Source organism: Physella acuta, unplaced genomic scaffold (genome assembly GCF_028476545.2).
Source record: "Physella acuta isolate Inbredline_101_S28 unplaced genomic scaffold, ASM2847654v3 ptg000822l, whole genome shotgun sequence".
Taxonomy (NCBI): Eukaryota; Metazoa; Mollusca; class Gastropoda; family Physidae; genus Physella; species Physella acuta.
Genome location: NW_026732340.1, coordinates 507,037 through 526,495, shown reverse-complemented (window position 1 = coordinate 526,495; position 19,459 = coordinate 507,037). Strand labels below are relative to the sequence as shown.

The following is a 19,459-nucleotide window of genomic DNA, read 5'->3' as shown; positions in this document are numbered from 1 at the left end:
TACATAAGATTTAATGCTTAAAACTTCCTTCCCCTTCTTCTTATCTTAAATTTAGTGTTGGAAGGGTGCCCTCCAACACAATTAAGTAATAAGAGTCAACTTCGTATGTGCCATATAGTATAGTGAACAGAGATGTAATTATATGCAAATAAATATATTCTACCATTCTTAATAGCTTTGTTACTGCTTGATCAAAATGTCATCCTTTCTATTATGTACTTAAATAATTTTGGAACATTATGTTTTCCTATACTATTGCTTCAAATACAGATCAGAAAAATCATAATTTTCCTGTTTTGCAAAAGAAAACACTAATGCAATTAATCTTGCAAATGCAATAATAGCAGCAATATAAGAACCAATGTATACATCATGCTGTTTCCAATGAAATAGTGAAATGTATAGAATACATACAAGTAGTATGCTATCCCTAGGTCAAAGCTGAGCCCACAGATGAGTCATTGAGAAAAAAAAAAAGAACTGTGGGTAGTGTTACAGCCAAAGCAGATAAAATATTTGTTATTTCATTTTAACAAAAGTTGATAGTATATATAAATAGTGAATGTAATGGAATTCCAAGCAATAGAAAACATGCTAATTGTTCAAGTTCTAAAACAGTTCACAACAAGACTGGTTTTATCAAATATTTTATCAGGCACATTAAAGAATGACTAACTTTAAAGATGTATTTGTTTTATCTGTTAAATATCTATTTGCTTGTAAGTTTTGTTGAATATTTGTTGTTTAAATTTTAATGGTTAGAGAAAGCAATTTATTTATTATTCTCAAGAAGTAAATAATTTGAAATGGTTTTTAAATTGTATAAGCTAAGTTAACATTAAACTGCTAATTTTTTTTCAGAATAACTCATTATCGTTCTAACGATTGTGTAGACTGATTTGAATAAACTACAAAACAGATTTTTTATATTGACTAAAATACCATCAAATGAATAAAATAAAGCAGGAGTGATCTTGTCTAAACTTTCTCAAAAAGTCTTATATAACAATTCTGGAGAAGGCAACTTGGGATATAGTCATAATTTTTAATCAACGTTTAAATACTTAGCTTTTAAAAATAGAATAGAATTTCAGAGAAAAAAGAACAGCAAATGATATGAGTATAATAGTTCAGAACATTAGTACTTCATATGCGTTTTTAGAGAAAACAAAAATTGCGTAAAGTATTATTTAGGTTCACTGGAAATTGATCAAAATTTGACAGAAACAGAGTATAAGATCTTTTACTTATATGTGAAATTTTATCTATCAGCACAGTACTCAAGCTATAGATTTTTGGAAAATCGAAAGATGAATAATTTTCACTTCCTGTTAACGGAAATCGCTGAAAAGTTGATACAGAACTACAAATTTGATATAAAACTTATATATTAAATTTCAACAACCTAGCTGTAATGGTACTCAAGTTATCATGTTCACACACATACACACACACAGACATATGGACACAATTGGAAACTAACTAAGTTTTTTCTGCCTCAGGAAGGTGTAAAATGTAGACATTTATAAAAATCGCAATTTCAATTTTGTGCACGATTACAATACTTCCTCAATACATGAAAAGGTAAAAAGATGAAGTGTGCCTAACTTAACGTATTTTTATAAATGTTGAAAATGAATCATTTTTATTTAAAAATGCATTACTTAAATTAATCAAAATAGCAAACAAGACTAATTAAAAGGTAATAGTCATTTTAGCAATAACCAGAACTATGATCAAATCATCATAATATTTATATGATCTTTGGTAGTAGAATGCATTCGTGGCTTTTATTTAAAAAATAACTATAAGTGTGGCTATATGTAAGAGTAAATGAAAGATAAATTTTAAATTTAACTTTCCACCTGTACAAAGTTTTTGATCAACCAATGTTGGTGGTGTTAGCTGATGCATTTAGTCTACAAATTTTCTGTTACTGCTATGAATACATGACAACATATAGGTAAGCTATAGTGTATATGTTTATTTCCATTTCACACATATCAAGCTCAAATATAGAATTTTAAACATCACACAAAAAAAACCTAAATTAAATCATGCCAAAATTGCTTTGGCAAAGTTATTCAGAGCAAAGAATAATACATTAGCCTATGACAGTACAGCCTACAATCCAAGTTGGAAATTAATAGTTTTCAAATGCAAAGGCTACTTTACAGCAGTTTTGTAATGCAATTTGTAAAATCTCTGTTCTCAAAGAGCTGTTGTATGTTCAATATGTAGGTTAAGCAAAATCATATGTATCAATTTTTAAACAATTTTACGATAAATAGTCTAACTGCAAATACTTTTTACAAAGTCTAACAATGAATTGCTAAATACAGTCCAAATGAATCCTATATTTATCTATAATATTCATAATTGCTAGCCATCAATTCAATGTGTTTATCAGTTTTTAAAAATGTAAGCCTACTTATTATTTATTAATGCAGGTAGTACAATATTTTTTGAAAACATTAAATACTTAAATAAATATGAAATTTTGAGTATTTCAGTACATCATGTTTTCATTATATATAGCTTCACTAAAAGGAGAAAGAACTGGATTATACTTTAAGCATTCAGCGGCTGGATCACTTTCCATGACAGGAGGTAGTTCAAAGGATTGATAACTTGTTTCTTCTTTTGTATGCTTTTTATTACTAAAAAAAAACTAATTTAGGTTATTTAACATTGGGTTTTTTAATGCTAAATTAGGGTAAGGAAAGTTTGGTTAAATCTAAAACATTATTTCATACACTATTTAGAAAATTAATAATAATAAAAAAATTACAAATAAATACATGATTTACATTTTATACTTACTCATTGAGAGGCTTTGAATATAGATGATATTTGCTTAAATTCTTTTGATGAGCAAAAGCAAACACACCAATAACCACAATGATGATAATAAACAAACCAATCCCAATTGAAAGTCCCAGAATTAAGGGCAATCTGTCTGTTAATAAAATAAATATCTTAACTGTAAAATTCACACATGAGGAATAGTTAAATAACATCCCAGCAGTTTCTCATTCCCTAAAGACAAATGTAGCTAAATATGTATATTTAGCATAGTATACTGTCCATTTTAATATACCTGTATCATTTATAATTGTTGGACACTCTGTAAGATTCTGAGGATTCTTATAACAATTATCACTGGATAAACAAGCTTGTGTGAGCTGTGTGTACAGGTCACAAGTCTTGTCTGGAACTAATAATAAATAATGAACATGATAATTAGCATAAAGTAGATTAACATCAGGTGAAACACTTTTTAAAATAGATAAGTGTTACATTTTATAAAACAGCTTCCAGAGTTATAAGATTGTTTAATATGTGAATAATGCAGATAGTTTAGAGTAAATATTTTATTGGCACTTGGAAGAAAAACTGCTTTAAGCTTTTAGATAAAATTTAATACTAAAACTTTTTGTTTACAAATCATCTACCTATGTAAACATAATATAAATGCAACAACAATTTTTATTTCACAATAATTTGAAATTACAACTCACTTGGTTGATTTTGGATTAAAATATTCATGATTTCTACTATATCAGAACCAACAGTTATATTTTGATTATTTTTTAAACTGATGGCAAACTTTGATGCAGAATATGCAGGAGTGCTGGTATAAGTCATGTCTACCACAATGGCTGTATGAACTATGATAGAGCCATTTCTGCAACAAGTTACAAAATGGTAAACTGTTCATTTTTGGCAATTATATAATACAAATTTGCTAGATCATTTGTGGAACTAAATTGAAGTGATTTTAAAAATTGTATTGTTAACAAATTAGGTTTTGTCCTAACTCTTAGTGCTCATTTAAAATACATTTTTCAAAGAAACAGTTCTAGTTTTGAATATGACATCATTAAGATCATTTACTAATACTGATAGTTGTGAAAAATATTCATTCTACAATATAGTAAATATTATTGTACTTACGTAAACTTTGAAATGACAAATGGAAGAAATTCTTTTCCCACTTTATCTCCACCTAACTTGTTTAGCTGAAATATTTTGTTTCTTTTAAATTCTACATGTAATACTTTTCTAGCAGGACGTACAAGTCATGCATAAATGAGGCCAGACTCTTAAGGGTCGAGTTTCAGACATTTGTGACAAAGAAGTTAAGGGGTTTTAGAAACTTTGAGTAAATAGATGTCTTACTTTTTGTTACAAAAATTATCATCATATAAAATGTTTGCTTATCTCATTGGAATTTAAATATACACAAATTCATGGAATAAAATTTGCCTTTTTAGAGGGAGGAGGATTTATTCTTAAATGTGATATCATTTAACTGGTAATGTGTTTTGTGATGAGGTGTAATGGTTGGAGCGGGTAAAATGACAAAAATAATTAATGACATGATATATGGATAATCTCATTTATTATATTTTATAGTATATTTTAAAACAACTGTAAAACATTATAAATAGCCTTACACTATCTTCAATGCTGAATTTTAGAGAGATGAACTGTTTTGTGTTGTAAATAAAAACATTAGGGTCTGGTACAATATTCAGTCTTAGCTGCATTGAAAAGCTTTGAAAATTCACTGAAGAAGATATATCAGACAATGTTATTTAAATGCAAACAAACAAAAGAAGACTAACATTGATTCATATAAAACAATAAATAATTGTGCATCAAAAGAAAAAGTGCATGTGCACACCAGTTATGGATAAATATTATAAGACAAGTTTTTGAAAAAACACCAATACCAACCTTTACAGGGAACAGTACTGTTGACATACAGATAACCTTGTTTACATACACAATCAAATGAGCCTTGTGCGTTTATGCATTGTTTTGTCTCATCACAAGAGTAGGTGGGATCAAAGCATTCATCTATATCTGAAAACAATTAGAATAATATGACTACATTTGCACATTCTGTAATTTTGATATACAGCTAAAAATATTTGGAGGATTTTATTCATAGTTTAATAACTTAAAAAAAAAACATCTGATTTTTTAAACAGAGTTTTGAATAGCTTTTTATTTTCAATCTTTTTATTTTATTTGCAATTATTACCCAAGAGTTGGTGAGATAAATAGAATTATTATTTATTTCTAAAACTAGATAATCAGTCTTGAAAGTACAGGGAAGGAAAATGTATTAATTAAATATTGGCCTACATACAAGAATTGTGAACATTTCTCAGAACTATGATTCAGATTGACTACAAAAGAACTAATAATGGGAATATTAAGCATTGCTTCATTACAACAAAAACTATGATATAAGTACATAAATATAGAGAAGTTAAATATCCCAATATGTCATTTACTTTTTTTGGATTTTTAGGCATGACAGCATTAAATTACTAACTCCAGAAATCAAGATTTCTGACCCTGGGCAGAAAAGGCTCCAGAGAAAACTCCTAACTCAAATAACTGCTGTCTTGCAAATTGTTTTTGGTGGACAATGGCTATAAAAACAAATTAACAAAGAAAAGCAGGCTGAAGTCAGTGTTGATTGGCCAAACAGCAAACTAAATTTTGAAATGTTATACTTACATGTGAAGGAGGATATTCTCTTCAATAATACAAAATTAAAAGTTAAGATGAAAAAGAAGTTTAATTTTTCACTTTATTTGAGTCTGTTAGTTTTATAGGGGGAATGGAGAGGTTTACCCATAATGTTCTACTTTGAGTTGTCTAATACCCACCTTGGCAGTCAGATCCACCAATTCTCTGATATCCTTGATGACATCTACACTCTACAGAACCATTTAAATTAAAACAACTATCATGTATATCTGGGCAGTAGCTGTTGTTCAAACACTCGTCTATATCTGTTTCACAGTTAGAGCCAGTCCAGCCTGGTTTATATGTGCAAGTTCCATTGGCAGCATCGCAGTTATTGCTGTTGTCTTTTACACATGTACAAATCTTCTTACAGTCCTGGCCATAGTGGTTCTCATCAAATGCTAAAATAGATTGTAGGACAAAATTTATAAGAAATATCTACATTGTGTGCTATTTTAAAAAAAAACTCCTATAAACTCCTACATGATGCTCAGTTTAAATCATCTTAGGCCTACACGATGCTCAGTTTAAATGTTCTTAATTAATTTTTTGTGACCGAACGAAAGGATATTTTTGAAAACTTTCTTCAGCAATGTTGGTCTAAATTATGGCAGGAATCGATTGGTAAATGTTTTAAGTCGCTAAAAGGTCTGGTTGCCGAGATATGGAGCAAAAACTGCATTTGTTCGAGGTTTTTTGGCTTTTCCGGGAAATCCAGGAAGGAATTCCCGGAATTTTTTTGGCCCACAACCATCCTTGGAACTTGCTTAACATATTTGCTTTTGGAACTAGTCCTCGATATTGCTTCGTTGAGGAGGAGATACCACTTAAAGCTGCGGACACACATCCATCCATCCATCCAGAAATGACGAGTTAATAATCGCAATTGTCCGTATGGAAATTGCGCTAAAAATATGATACTACTAAACTGGCCATGTTAAGGCCTCAAACTAAATGTACAGGAAATTTAAATATGAGTTTGTGCTCTTTAAGCCATTATATCTTTAAAACTTCAATGCACCTTAAAAAGTGTGCAGAAAACTTATGCAATCATTGATAGTCACTGTGCTTAGTATTTGTATTTCAGTAAATTTTTGATATATTTTTTATACTTAAGTTGGTGACTTTATACACACATAACTATTATTTACATTTGTCTACCAGCTCAAATAATACATTTTAACTTACACAAACAACCAGTACTGGAACTGAAATAGCCTATTTTACAGACACATCTGTAAGAACCAGGGGCATTGACACACTCTGCATTGATTGGACATACAACATCATTTGTACTACACTCATCAACATCAGTACTACAGTCATCACCAGTCCAGCCATTTAAACAATCACAGATTCCATTTTCAATAAAACAGATTTGTGGTTTGGTGTTGGTAGTGTTGCAGGTACAATTTTCAGCACAGTTGGGGCCATAGAAGCCGTATTGGCAAGCTGTAGAGATAAAATGAAACAGGTAATTTGTTTTTAAAAAACTAAATTAATTAATAAGTAATGTAATGCAATTTAAATAGAATAAAACAAAGCTTGCTTTATAACATTATTATTATTTAAAATCAATTCAAAATGCCATGCCTTGAAATCTTTAATCATGCAGTAAAAATTAATTACAGAGTAACTCAAATTACTTGTTCTTCATTTGTCAACAAAAGCTATTTGCATGCTATGATATAAACATGGATAATTACCTCTGCAAGTTTTTTTATCTTCTAAAAGTTCTGTCTTGTTTTGGCAGGAACATGAAAATGATCCGTTACTGTTGATACATCTACCACCAACACAAGGGTTATTTTCACATTCATTTATATCTAAGAAAAAATTTAAACAGAAGAACATGTAATAATGTAATTCCTTATTCAATTGTGCATTATAAATTAGAGAAAAATATTTTCAATTTTATAAAAAAATTATATTCATATACTTGCAATTGCCATTCAATATTGTTTATTGTACTTGACTTTACATTTAAAAAAAAATAACAGAAGCAAGAAAAAAAACATACCAACACAGGAATTATTAATCATGCTGTATCCAGAGAAGCATGAACAAATCTGGGTATTATTTGAAAGTACACACAACTGTTGACAGATGTTTGATGCAGGACACTTCTGATTTAGGCTGCTAACTTAAATTTCACAAAATAAAAACGTAATAATTATTTCTTAACAACATATTACCATACCAGTTTATTTTTATGGTATTATTCTTTTAAAGATTTGTCAACAATTGAAAAATTGCAATACATGTGTTAATACCACATGATCTGCCAACTAAAATTCATTGTATACATGTAAAAAGAAATGCAATTAAAAATATTGACTATCTACACAACATTAAATTGTTAAGTTGTATAATATAATGAGCACTTACTAATGCAAGTATTTCTAGTTGTATCATTTAATTCATATCCCTCATAACATTCACAAGCAAATCCACCAATTGTATTCCTACATTCCTGGTCACAGTTATTTAACTCTTTTACTGCACATTCATTTATTTCTATTGAAAATACAGATTTCAATTAGAGAATATTATAGCACATAAGATTATTGTTTAATTAAAGTTTTGATGTACCTTATGGTGGAAGCTGAACATTTTATAATAAAAACTATAACATTCTGAAAAGAAAGCGAATATACCAACCATTGCATAGTGTTCCATTAAAAATAAAACCATGAGAATAACAAGAGCACTGGAAGCTGCCTTGTGTGTTAGTGCAGATCTGGTCACATGGGGAACTCAAACATTCATTGATATCTTTAACAAAGTACATGATTCTTTTGTTTTAACATGTTTCTAAATTTCAAATGTGCTACATAAAACAATTTTATTTTTAAATATTTAAGTAAAATAAAAGTACTACAATAACACCCGTAACAAAATACATATAAAAAAATACCTGTACAAGAATTGTTTTCAAAAGAATATCCCTGTTTACACTGGCAATAAAAAGAGCCTAATGTGTTGACACAGCTTGATGTTACAGGACATGGTGGTACAAGACTTGAGCATTCATCAATATCATCCTGGCACCAAGTTCCTGCCCAGCCAGCTTTACACTGACATCCTTGCGTGGGGTCACATCTTGATGTACCTCTTGTGCTGCAGTTACATTCTGTGGCACAGTTCTCTCCCCAGTGATAGGCATCACATTCTAAAAAAATGTAAGCATCTCAATTTTTAAATTGCAAGTTTAATAAAAATAGTACAATATTTTCAGAAAAGAATTAACACAAAAAACGTAATTTTGAAGAACAACTTTTTCGGTTGAGCAATATGTATATTATAACTTAAAATAATATATATATATATATATATATATATATATATATATATATATATATATATATATATATTTATTTATTTATATATACAGACATATAAATACCTTGACAGGTTTTCTTATCATTCTGTAGTTTAGATCCAACTGGACAAGAACAATTGTATGACCCTGGAGTGTTAATACAGCTACCATTGCATAGTTTTAGTGTTGCACATTCATCAATATCTTTATTAGAACAAAACAAATAGAAAACATTTACTTGGAAGAACATTAATGTGACTTTTACTACTAAAGCAGAAGTTATACAACTTTAATAAAGAGATAAAGAATGAGTAACTTTATTAACTGTTGTAATTCACACACACACACACACACACACACACACACACACATATATATATATATATATATATATATATATATATATATATATATATATATATATATATATATATATATATATATATATATATATATATATATATATATATATAGACACATGGCACAATGGCTTACCCAGACAATCAAACAGGTTATTACTCAGCATGTAACCTATTGCACAAAAACACTGCGCTTTGTCATTAGTTACAGTACACCCTTGACTGCAGTTCAGGTAAAAGTTTTCACATGGATCAACATCTACAATATCAATTAAATTGTACACACTGTTAAAACTTATAATAACAAATACCCTTTGACATTTTTAAAAATTGTTTGACATCTATTTTATTATTGAAGGCAGTATAAATTTGAAACAAAAATTCACTAAAGTTATGGTTGGTTGCAGTAGCTATATGAAATTGTTATTATTTTATATTATAATTGTGAACATAATTTTAAAGAAAATGCATGCCGTAACATACCATCTTTTTCACAAGTCTTCCTGTCATCTTTTAACCTGTAGCCTGGATAACAGTCACAGTTGCTACTTCCAGGGACATTAATGCATTTTTGTTCACAGCCCGATTTGTCAGTTTCACATTCATTAATATCTGTTGGGAAGAAAACTGTTCTTGTTAGTTGAATATTAATTTAATTCAAATGATTTATTTATTTGTAATAAGGTTAACATACTAGAGAAACAATGCAGAAAGACATGGAGTTACCTTTACATGTGCCATTAAGCAGCTTTAAAAATCCACCTCTACACTCACAAATAAATGACCCTGGTGTATCAATGCATGTTTGAGGACAAATGTTTCTTGTTTCACACTCATTAATATCTGGTTTGTTAAAAAGTAAGTCTTTTTATGTTTTTGATCAACAAATACAGAAGTAGGTTTTTCTTTCTTAATATTCATTAATTTCTAGTTTAAAAAAATGTAAGCCATTTAATAGTTTTAATCAACTATTTTTAAAACAGCAACTGCTATAAACAAGCATATTAATAAAATATACCAAACCAAGTGTCAAGTAAAAGAGTTTTGTTTTTATGTTTAAATCAGTACAAATGTACAAATTCATTAGTAAAGATTATGTGATGCAATTGCTGAGTAGTGAAAGTGAAGCTTAATTGAGACACACATTAGGCAGTTTAAAATGTATTTTATTTTAATGTATGTAATATTTTTATTTTATTTCATTTAATTGCTTAAAGAAATAAGTACTTTGAAAGTAGAATAAAACAGCCTATAAAATTATAACTGCAGTGTAATTAGCATCAGTGTTTCTTCCAGGCATCTATTTTTTTGGGGGGGGGGGGACCACCCCCGAAGTGAGTCTACCGCCCCCCCTCCTCCAAACAAAATGGAATTGCTATAGAAAATATCCTTTTTAACAGTGTTCCCCACCCCAATACCCCCAGAGCAAAAAGTCTGGAAGAAACACTGGATAGCATGGTAGAAAAGAGTATACAACATTCTATTTTCCTTTTGACTCACTGGTTTATTGGAAATTTAATATTTAAATATTTAAATAGAATATCAAAATATTAGAACAAAAAAATATACATACTAAAGCATGTTCCATTGATAGCTTCATAACCCACAGGACAATCACAAGTATAAAAGCCTTCTGTATTTGTACATTTATGATCCACAGGACAGACATTAGGTTTTATAGCACATTCATCCACATCTGTTTCACATGATTCTCCTTTCCAATTGCTCTGACAGATACAGCCTTTAACATGGTCACATCTTACAGCCCGTCCTTTACACTGGCATTTAGAGCTGCAGTTGTAACCATAGGTGTTGCCTTGACATGCTGGAAACAAAAAACAACTTATAAAAGATAAGTGAAATGAACTTATTAGAAATTAAAATGCTTAAGCTAGTCAAATGAATATTTCATTAAATAGTATTAAAATCTACAGTTTAAAACAAATTGTTCCAAATATTCTTGAAAAAAATAAAAAAATACAGCTTTTTAAAATAATCCTCACAATAATTATTATAATTTTTATAATTTAAGTTTAAAAAAAATAATTATTTAATGAGTATAATTAAAAGTAAATGTACTGGAGTTACTGTTTTAACTTGAATAACATTTTTTTTACTAAACCAAAAAATTATATCATTAAGGGTTGTTAAATTTCCATTTAATAAGAGCACCAGTTGGAAAAAATTACTACTCTATTATGCCACATTTGGCTTTTGCAGGAAATATAAAATTTATATCTTGCCTTTAATAAAAGTACAATAAAAAATGAAAATACTGACAATTTTGGATAGGTAGTGAGGACCACTGTTTTATAAGACAGACTTTTAGTGAGGTATATTGGTAAAAACAACACTAAATGGATGTTTAATGAAATATAGCTGCATTATTTTTATAGAAGATAGTACACTGGCTGAAAAGTTTTAGTAAAAATACAATTAAAATACTGGAGTGTCATGTTTGTAAAACTATTTTTTTTATATAATTCATTTTAAAATTATTGTAAATCATGCATTTCTGGTGAAACACATCTAACAAAGCTGTGGCTACATATAAATTTTTAAATAGTTATAATTACATACTGTCACAAGAGCGCAAATCATTCTTGTTAAGAGTATATCCAGAGTAACATGAACAGCTGAAACTTCCGTTTGTGTTGATACAAACTTGTGAACAGATTTTCTCTTTGCATTCATCTATATCTGAGACAAAATTAAACAAAACTAATATATATTCACAGTTTAGGTTTAAAAATAAAATGAATTATTTATATTGATGTATGTCGTGCATGTATACTTTGAAAAAAATAAAATACCTTCACAAGAATAGTTGTTTGCTTTTAATTTGTACCCTGATGCACAAAAACATTCTGCTCCCTTACTGCCATTTCGACAACTGTATTCACATGACTTGTTGATTAATTTACATGGTTCTATCATTAGAAAAGTAGATGATTGCTATTATTAATGATATTTCATAATACAATTAAACATTTAACACAGTTATTTATTTTTTTAAATACCCTTTTCTGTCAGTTCACATTTGCCACCAGTCCTAGCAAACCCTGGGTAACATCTGCAATCATGACTTCCTAAGTTGTTAACACATATTTGATCACAGTCATGTGATTTCTCTGAGCATTCGTTGATGTCTGTGGGTATATTATTTAAATTTACCTAGAAGCAATTTAATGTTTTTAAGCTTAATAAAAAATTTTCATAATATGTAAAATACATAAAAGATATCATTGTAATGTCAGTGTAAATATTAAACAATGAAGTTTTAATCTAATATAGCAGTACAAATATAGCTATACATTAAAATGTTTAATACTTACCAACACAATTTAGTGATCCAGATTTTCGAAAGCCTTTTGGGCAGTTACAAACAAAACTACCATAAGTATTCTCGCATATAGCATATGCACCACAAGATGGGGTGTTTTTACATTCATCAACGTCTTTGAACAAAACATGAAGTGAGAATTTAAAATATCAAACAAATAACAAAACAACAAATGCAATGGAACTCTAAATATCTTTGATAAATATAACACAGAATAATTAAAATAAACCAACCTTCACACTTGGTTTTTTTAGAATTCAGTTGATAACCAAGAGGACAATTTGTACATGTGTATGATAAACCAGTGATTTGTTCTTCTGAAGCTGGTATGTCTAAACAACCTGTCATGTTGGGGCAAGGATTTGTAGCACAGCCATCATTGTCTTTTTCACAGTCAGTACCTATTGGTTGCATTAATAGCTGAAAGTCTATTCTAGTTTTTATTAAGACAGAGTTGGAATACTATAAGCCTTAGCATATTTTACCATTACACTGAAACATGCAGAAATAAAGCATCATTGGTTAGGCAGAATAATATATTTTAAAAAATTATTAAAAATAAGTATCACATTGTAAGACAAAAAATAAAATATGTTAAATAATTGTACTTTTTGCATGATCATAGTCCCCAATACATAATTGAAGTCTGTCAAATTGTGTTTTTTTTTTGCCTACATAGAAGTGGTGTGTTAGATTTCACAAAAGTACAACTATATTCTTCTATAATAAATATAACAATTTTCATTTAAAAATAAATGCATCTGTTCTTTGTCATAACTACAAACGATAAACTCAATTTTACTTAGTTAACAGTATATTTTTATAAAGTTTGAAATCCCAAACAAATAAACCAGTATAAAATAAAAATAATTTATAACTATTTGTACTATAAATTGTAATTAATTAAAAGGAACCTGTAAATCCAATGTAACAGTTACATGCTTCCCAATAAAAATATGGGTTTAATGTTGGTCTAAGCCTTGCTTCATCACAAGTACCACAATAGCTACATCCACTACATACAGAAATATTGATTGATACCATTTCTGAATGCAGACCTTTATTATCAAATGATGAAAATCTGGATTTTAAGCAATAGAAAACAAAAAAAGTTTCTTAAAACAAAACATACCTTTAGTAAAATATGTAACATATAATATTAAAGAAATAATTATTACAAGTAGACTTTTATTATCAAGTATGCTTACATGATCTGAGTTTCAGTGTCAGATAATATAATTGAATAAGTTGATGCAACAGCTTTTGATGTATCTCTCTTATTAATAGTTTTAACAGTGTAATTAGCATTGGTCATTAAAACAACAGTAACATCTTGACCATCAGGATCAGAAGCTGTTAGAGTTAGGCTGAAAGATTGATTCACGGTGGCCCTAACATGTGTTGTGTTGACCATAATATTTGGGGCTTGATTTGCTGAAGATTAAAATAGCGCAAAGTTTGTATAAACTTTATCATTTTAACAAATTTTTATTAAAGTGCAAATAGGGTTGCTTTTTTTTAATTTTGCAATTTAAATTATAATTTTTTTTCTCAATTTTTCTTATATATTTCAATGTTTAGCAACTTGCAGAATGCTTTTGATGAAATAATAATAAGCTTTTTTCTTTGATTAAATCAGCAAAAAATTATGTGTTGTGTTTATATTTTTGGTAAATTTCAACAAATCTTAAATGCATTTAAATGTGTTTGGAATCAGTAACTTACAAATTATAATCTCACGTTGTAGTTTTTGCATTTACCTGTGCTAATTGAAACTTTTTCAAATTGATCTGAAGACATTAATGAAGTTTCAGCAATTTTTTCATTTTGTGTAGCAACGAAGTCAAAAATACAAGGAAGATTTCCTGAACCATTACAAATCTTTTCAGCTTCTGCTATTTTTGTAGGATTTTGTTCATCATAAAATAAAGGGGTAAAATTTGGGTTAGAAAAAGTACTTGTGCTTTGTCCATAGTTGTACTGGAATAAGCTTTCATTCTGAGTTATCGCCCCTGAAAATAAAATAAAAACCAATGGAGAGATATTTTTTTTATTGTTAATTTTCTAGTTGGAAAAATATTATTTTGGTATGCTAGAAAAATATATATAGTTTGGAAGAGTTAAATACATACATGATATTTTTTTATCATATGTCTTATTAAACATAGAGCAGAAAAATTCAAACATCAAACCAAATAAACAAACGAAAAAATATTATGTGAACCATATTAAAAGATTTTCAGAGCTAGTAACTAATGGTATTTTAAAATATACAAAATACATAGTATACTCACATAGCTTTCCATACTCATATAATTGTTTTTCACTTGCATCGTTAGAGAGTTGTGTTCCATTTGGGCAAATAAAATCATCAGTTCTGTCTTCATTAAAATTGCCTAAAAGACCGGCGGTCATTTTCTGATATTTTTTGTCCATCATGAGGGAAAATTCTAGTAATTCATTTACCAGAGTAACAGTCATCCCAATACCTGCAATAAGTGTTGAAATTAATTTTTATAAATAGACAAAGTATTAAGTATTGTCTACATCAGGGGTCTCCAAACTACGGCCCGCCGGCCGGATGGGCCCGCGATGTCCTCTCATCCGGCCCGCGGAGATCTTTTTGTCCACGGAAAAAACGTTTGTTGCTGACGGCTGAGGAACTTTGCCTAGAAAAATCAAAGACATGCCTGGAAGAAACTGGCCCTCGAACTGAAATTTGATAGTTAATGCGGCCCTCGGACTGAAAAGTTTGGAGACCCCTGCTTTAGGACATTAATTTATGACGTCCATGTGGGATAAGGGGTTTTACTTAAAGTGAGAGTACCAATAAAAACCTTACATTACAGTAAATAATACAATGGCACATGGAAACCTTCAACACAACAAATAACACATGTGCATGTACATTCGCATTCGCATTCGCATTCACATTTACATTTACATTTACATTTATACCTTCTACATATACACCTCTCTCTAATTATTGGCAATATTGATTTCAGAAGTAGTAAATGTTTGAACTTCAAAGTTTTTAAAATAATTTCGAAGTCAACACTTGCACAATTTTCAATGTTATATTATATTACATACAATTAGATATGTGTCTAAGTATTAAGAAGAATTTTACAATTCTATGAAAGCCATTACATAGCTCAAATATATTGTCAACTATTAATTCAACCTTCTTAGAAATCACAAGCTTTAGTAAGAATTAATTAAAACAATTTCCTATCCCTTTTAATGCTGTATCAGTGTGATTATGCATCTTTCATAGTAGTTGGTTAAGAGATACTGAATCTCTTTAAGTCACAGTAAAAAGAAGTTCTTTAAAAGCAATACAACAGGATAGGTTAATGCTCACAACAACACAGACATACAAACTTATAGATGAAGCAAAAAGTAAATTATATAAAATAAAAGCAACTTACTTTCTGGAAGAGACACTTCTAAAGCCCCATTTTGTTTTCTTAATATCATTTTATTATCATTTGTAAAAAAATTAGGGTTACTTAAGAATTCTGTTGTATAATCTCTTTTATTAGCATATATTATCATAACTGAAAAAAGAATAATAAAATTAGTAATTTAAATTTTGTATATAGATTTACATATTTAAATTAACAATATTTGTTCAATAAAGTATTCGCTTTACAGAAAGTAGCAGTGTTTCTTTTCAGGTGTCTCTCCTGGGGGGGGGGGGGAGGGGGAAGAGAGGACCTGTTACAGTAAAGGTATCATATTGATATCCTAGATATGGCCCCCGACCAACCATTTTTTCTAATTATGTAAACTGACTTTTACTAGCTCTGCTGGTTTTAGCACTGAGGATTTAGCCCATTAGGAACAGTTAGCATGAGCTTAAATATATTTTTTTTTTAATTTACTATATTGATTTATACTCATATTTTATTATTAAAGTGATTTTAAGTTTGATAAATTTATTATCTAATCTTGTAATCTACCTTGTTTTTTACAAGTAACTTATAATTTTATTACAGGCAGTAACCTGTGTGCAATGAATTGTCATGTAGTCCTGGTTATTAAATTTTTACTAATAACTGTTGCTGTTACTAAATACTGCAATTTTATTATTACTTTAAAATCTGTTATACTGATGTTGTTGAAGTTTTTTGTGGCAGTTGAATACATTATTTTACCAGAACTCATCCTGCATGTGTCTCAGTTCATATGGCAGTAAATAATACCTATCATTATAAAACGTATTCTACCAATGACCCATTTTACACCACAGTATACCATACATTAATTATTAATTCAACATTTTATTTTGCTTATATATCAGCTAAACTAGAAAAAGTATACTTTAACCAGTGTCTTTTCCTGGAATTTTGAAGTAATCCCCCCCCCCCCTGGTAGTTTCAAGTAACCCCCTTGGAAGTTTCAATTGTCCCACCTCTTGAAGTTTTAAGTGAGCTTACTGGAAGTTTCAACAGCCCCCAGGATAAACCCATAGCAATTGAATATATACAGAAAGAGCAACATTTAATTTTCCTTACATCGTTTCTAAAATTAAATACATAATTATCCATTTAGGACTCAAATTTTAGAAGTAGGCATATTCAAATTGAAATTTGAAACTGATTCAATATACACAGCTACTAAATAAAAATAAAAAATAAAATTAAACTATATATTTTGTAGTTTCAATAAAACATTATTTTACTATTACATTACTAAATTGTATAAACATAATTAAAGAATATTTAACATTTATTCTTACTTTTCCTTGAAGGGCTGATTTCTACTCTCAGTGAATTTTCATCACCACTCATCATTGATAGGGCACACCAGACTGTGGCTAGAGTTTCATTACCATTACTGTTTAATGCACGACAGGTTCTACCCTAATGAATTATAAAACAGGTAGCATATTCAAATGTTAATTGATACATTAATTTCTATCATAAACATTAAAATTTAGCCAATATTTATATTTAATATTTATAATGTGTATATTATATTTATAATTGTTTTTGGACAAAACATTAAGAATTTGCTATGATATATAAAAATCTTTAAAAAGATAATTATATATAGTTTCTTTAATGCTCTTAGTCTGAAAACAAAAGCAAAATATACTTATACTACCTGCAATTTAAAATGCTGGTTAGTAGTTCCTGTTATTTGCACTAAGTGATATTCTCCCAGTCCATTGAATATGAATGATCTTTGGTCCAGGGTTATTATGTGGGGGTCTCCAAACAGGAAACCTGTGAATGGTATTTGTAAAAAAATATTATATAAAAATAATAAAATATTTGCTTTAATGTGTTATATTTATAAGTAGTGTAGTAGTGGTTTAAATAAATAAATAAACAGGGAGTGATCTCCCCTAAACTTTCTCGAATATTTTTATATAAAATAACAGGGGATGGGAACTCGGGCTATAGACATGATTTTTAATCCATTTTAAATACTTAAAGTTTTAAAAATAGAATAAAATCTCGTAGACAAAAGAATTGCACACCAAGTGAACGCTAAATAAAAAAGTGCATAATAGTGCGCAATATTATTAGTACTTTAAAAATTTACATTAGTTTTTTGAGAAATCGGAAGTAGCGTAAATTACTACTTCCGGTCAACGGAAATGACTCAAAATTTAACAGAAGGTAGAGAATTAGATCTTTTACGTACATGTGAAATTTCGTTTATCTATCTTAAATAGTACTCAAGTTATAGGCTTTTGAAAATTTCAAAGTAGGAAAAGTACCACTTCCGGTTATCGGAAATCGCTCAAAAGTTGATACGGATCTACGATTTTGATAAAATACTTATATATGAAATTTCATCAACCTAGCTGTAACGGTACTCAAGTTATCGTGTTTACACACACACAGACAGACAGGCAGACAGACACACAGACATATGGACAAGATTGCGAAATTATGTTTTTCCGTATCAGTGAGATGTAAAACGTTGAGATTTGTAAAAATCTCGATTTTTTTTTTTGCACGATTACAAGACTTTCTCTATACTTCGTATATACGAGAAAGTAAAAAAACAATATGTATTTCGTCAAGAGCAGTTTGCCTGTTTTAAATATTTTTTTAAAAACAAAACAAAATACATTTCTGAATATTGGACCAAAGATAATTAAATTGTCAATACAAAAAACAATAACTGACAAATTTTGAATTCAGTTTCAATAAACTTTGACTTGTTTTACTTTCACATTAGAAAATGTAAAATATGTTCAATAAATGTTAAGCTTGAAATTCTTTACAAATTGTATAATCTTACCTCTAGCCCAGTTACTCCCATTGCATGAGAAAATTGGTCTTAAAGTATAGTACAGGTCACACAAGCTTGACTTAGTACAGCACCAGTCTTTAGGGTCTTCATCCAACTGATCATGTTCTTTGTAAATAAAAGAATTATATCTCTGAAGACTTCCAGCTTGTGGGATTGTATTTAAAAAACTTGAACTTTCATCAGCTTTGTAGCAGCATCTCTGAAGAAAAGAAAATCAAAGAAAATAGTTTTTCAGCTTGTATAGAAGACAGAAAAAATTGTTTTGGTAATTGAGGTCAAATATTAGAGCCATACCCTTCCATATTCTCCAAAAAATGGTAATAGATCAAAGCAGTTTCTGTCTGAATTAGCTAGACTGCTAGGAACCCAGATTGGGCTACTTTTGGCAGCAACTTCATTACAAGGGCAGGCAGGCAGTAGGTTTTTGTTCCAGAGATCTATAGCTGCTCATAAAAGATTTTTAACATTTGTTATAATTTCAAAACATTGGAATCATATATTTGAATTAACCGAACAGACTATCATGTCATGTACTAAAAATATAAAAATATATGTGTAAAATAATAGTTTTAAAGACATTTTTTTTACTAGGCAGTTCTCCTTGATTAG

General features: G+C 29.0%; 2 protein-coding genes across 2 annotated transcripts; both read right to left on the bottom strand.

The window, feature by feature from the left end:
- Positions 1–2,216: 2,216 nt before the first annotated feature.
- On the bottom strand, positions 2,217–7,502 carry LOC131951711 (neurogenic locus notch homolog protein 1-like). Its single transcript, XM_059314069.1, has 11 exons — positions 7,490–7,502; positions 7,257–7,376; positions 6,778–7,002; positions 5,691–5,951; positions 4,744–4,872; positions 4,461–4,573; positions 3,958–4,022; positions 3,522–3,688; positions 3,101–3,217; positions 2,824–2,959; positions 2,217–2,660 (listed from the first exon to the last, which is right to left on the bottom strand). Exons 1-11 carry the CDS (start codon positions 7,500–7,502, stop codon positions 2,510–2,512), a joined length of 1,497 nt encoding a protein of 498 aa, XP_059170052.1. The 3' UTR covers positions 2,217–2,509.
- A 674-nt stretch (positions 7,503–8,176) lies between these two features.
- Positions 8,177–18,859, bottom strand: LOC131951710 (fibrillin-2-like). Its single transcript, XM_059314068.1, has 18 exons — positions 18,839–18,859; positions 17,319–17,442; positions 14,869–15,063; positions 14,335–14,586; positions 13,783–14,008; positions 13,489–13,655; positions 12,808–12,975; positions 12,567–12,689; positions 12,252–12,380; positions 12,045–12,161; positions 11,812–11,931; positions 10,805–11,056; positions 9,958–10,074; positions 9,715–9,843; positions 9,368–9,490; positions 8,957–9,076; positions 8,468–8,722; positions 8,177–8,325 (listed from the first exon to the last, which is right to left on the bottom strand). The coding sequence occupies exons 1-18, from the start codon at positions 18,857–18,859 to the stop codon at positions 8,177–8,179; spliced, it is 2,787 nt and encodes a 928-aa protein (XP_059170051.1).
- Between the last annotated feature and the right edge of the window lie 600 nt (positions 18,860–19,459).

Bases quoted from the DNA above. Each gene is read 5' to 3' on its own strand.
- LOC131951710 (XM_059314068.1), bottom strand. From the start codon at position 18,859: ATGGGAGTAACTGGGCTAGAG. The intron at 17,443-18,838 runs GTAAGATTATAC...ATAATTCATTAG, and splicing joins TGGGAGTAACTGGGCTAGAG to GGTAGAACCTGTCGTGCATT. The intron at 13,656-13,782 runs GTAAGCATACTT...CTTAAAATCCAG, and splicing joins GACACTGAAACTCAGATCAT to ATTTTCATCATTTGATAATA.
- LOC131951711 (XM_059314069.1), bottom strand. The intron at 7,003-7,256 runs GTAATTATCCAT...TTATCTCTACAG, and splicing joins AGATAAAAAAACTTGCAGAG to CTTGCCAATACGGCTTCTAT. The intron at 2,661-2,823 runs GTAAGTATAAAA...GTTTTTTTTTAG, and splicing joins TATTCAAAGCCTCTCAATGA to TAATAAAAAGCATACAAAAG.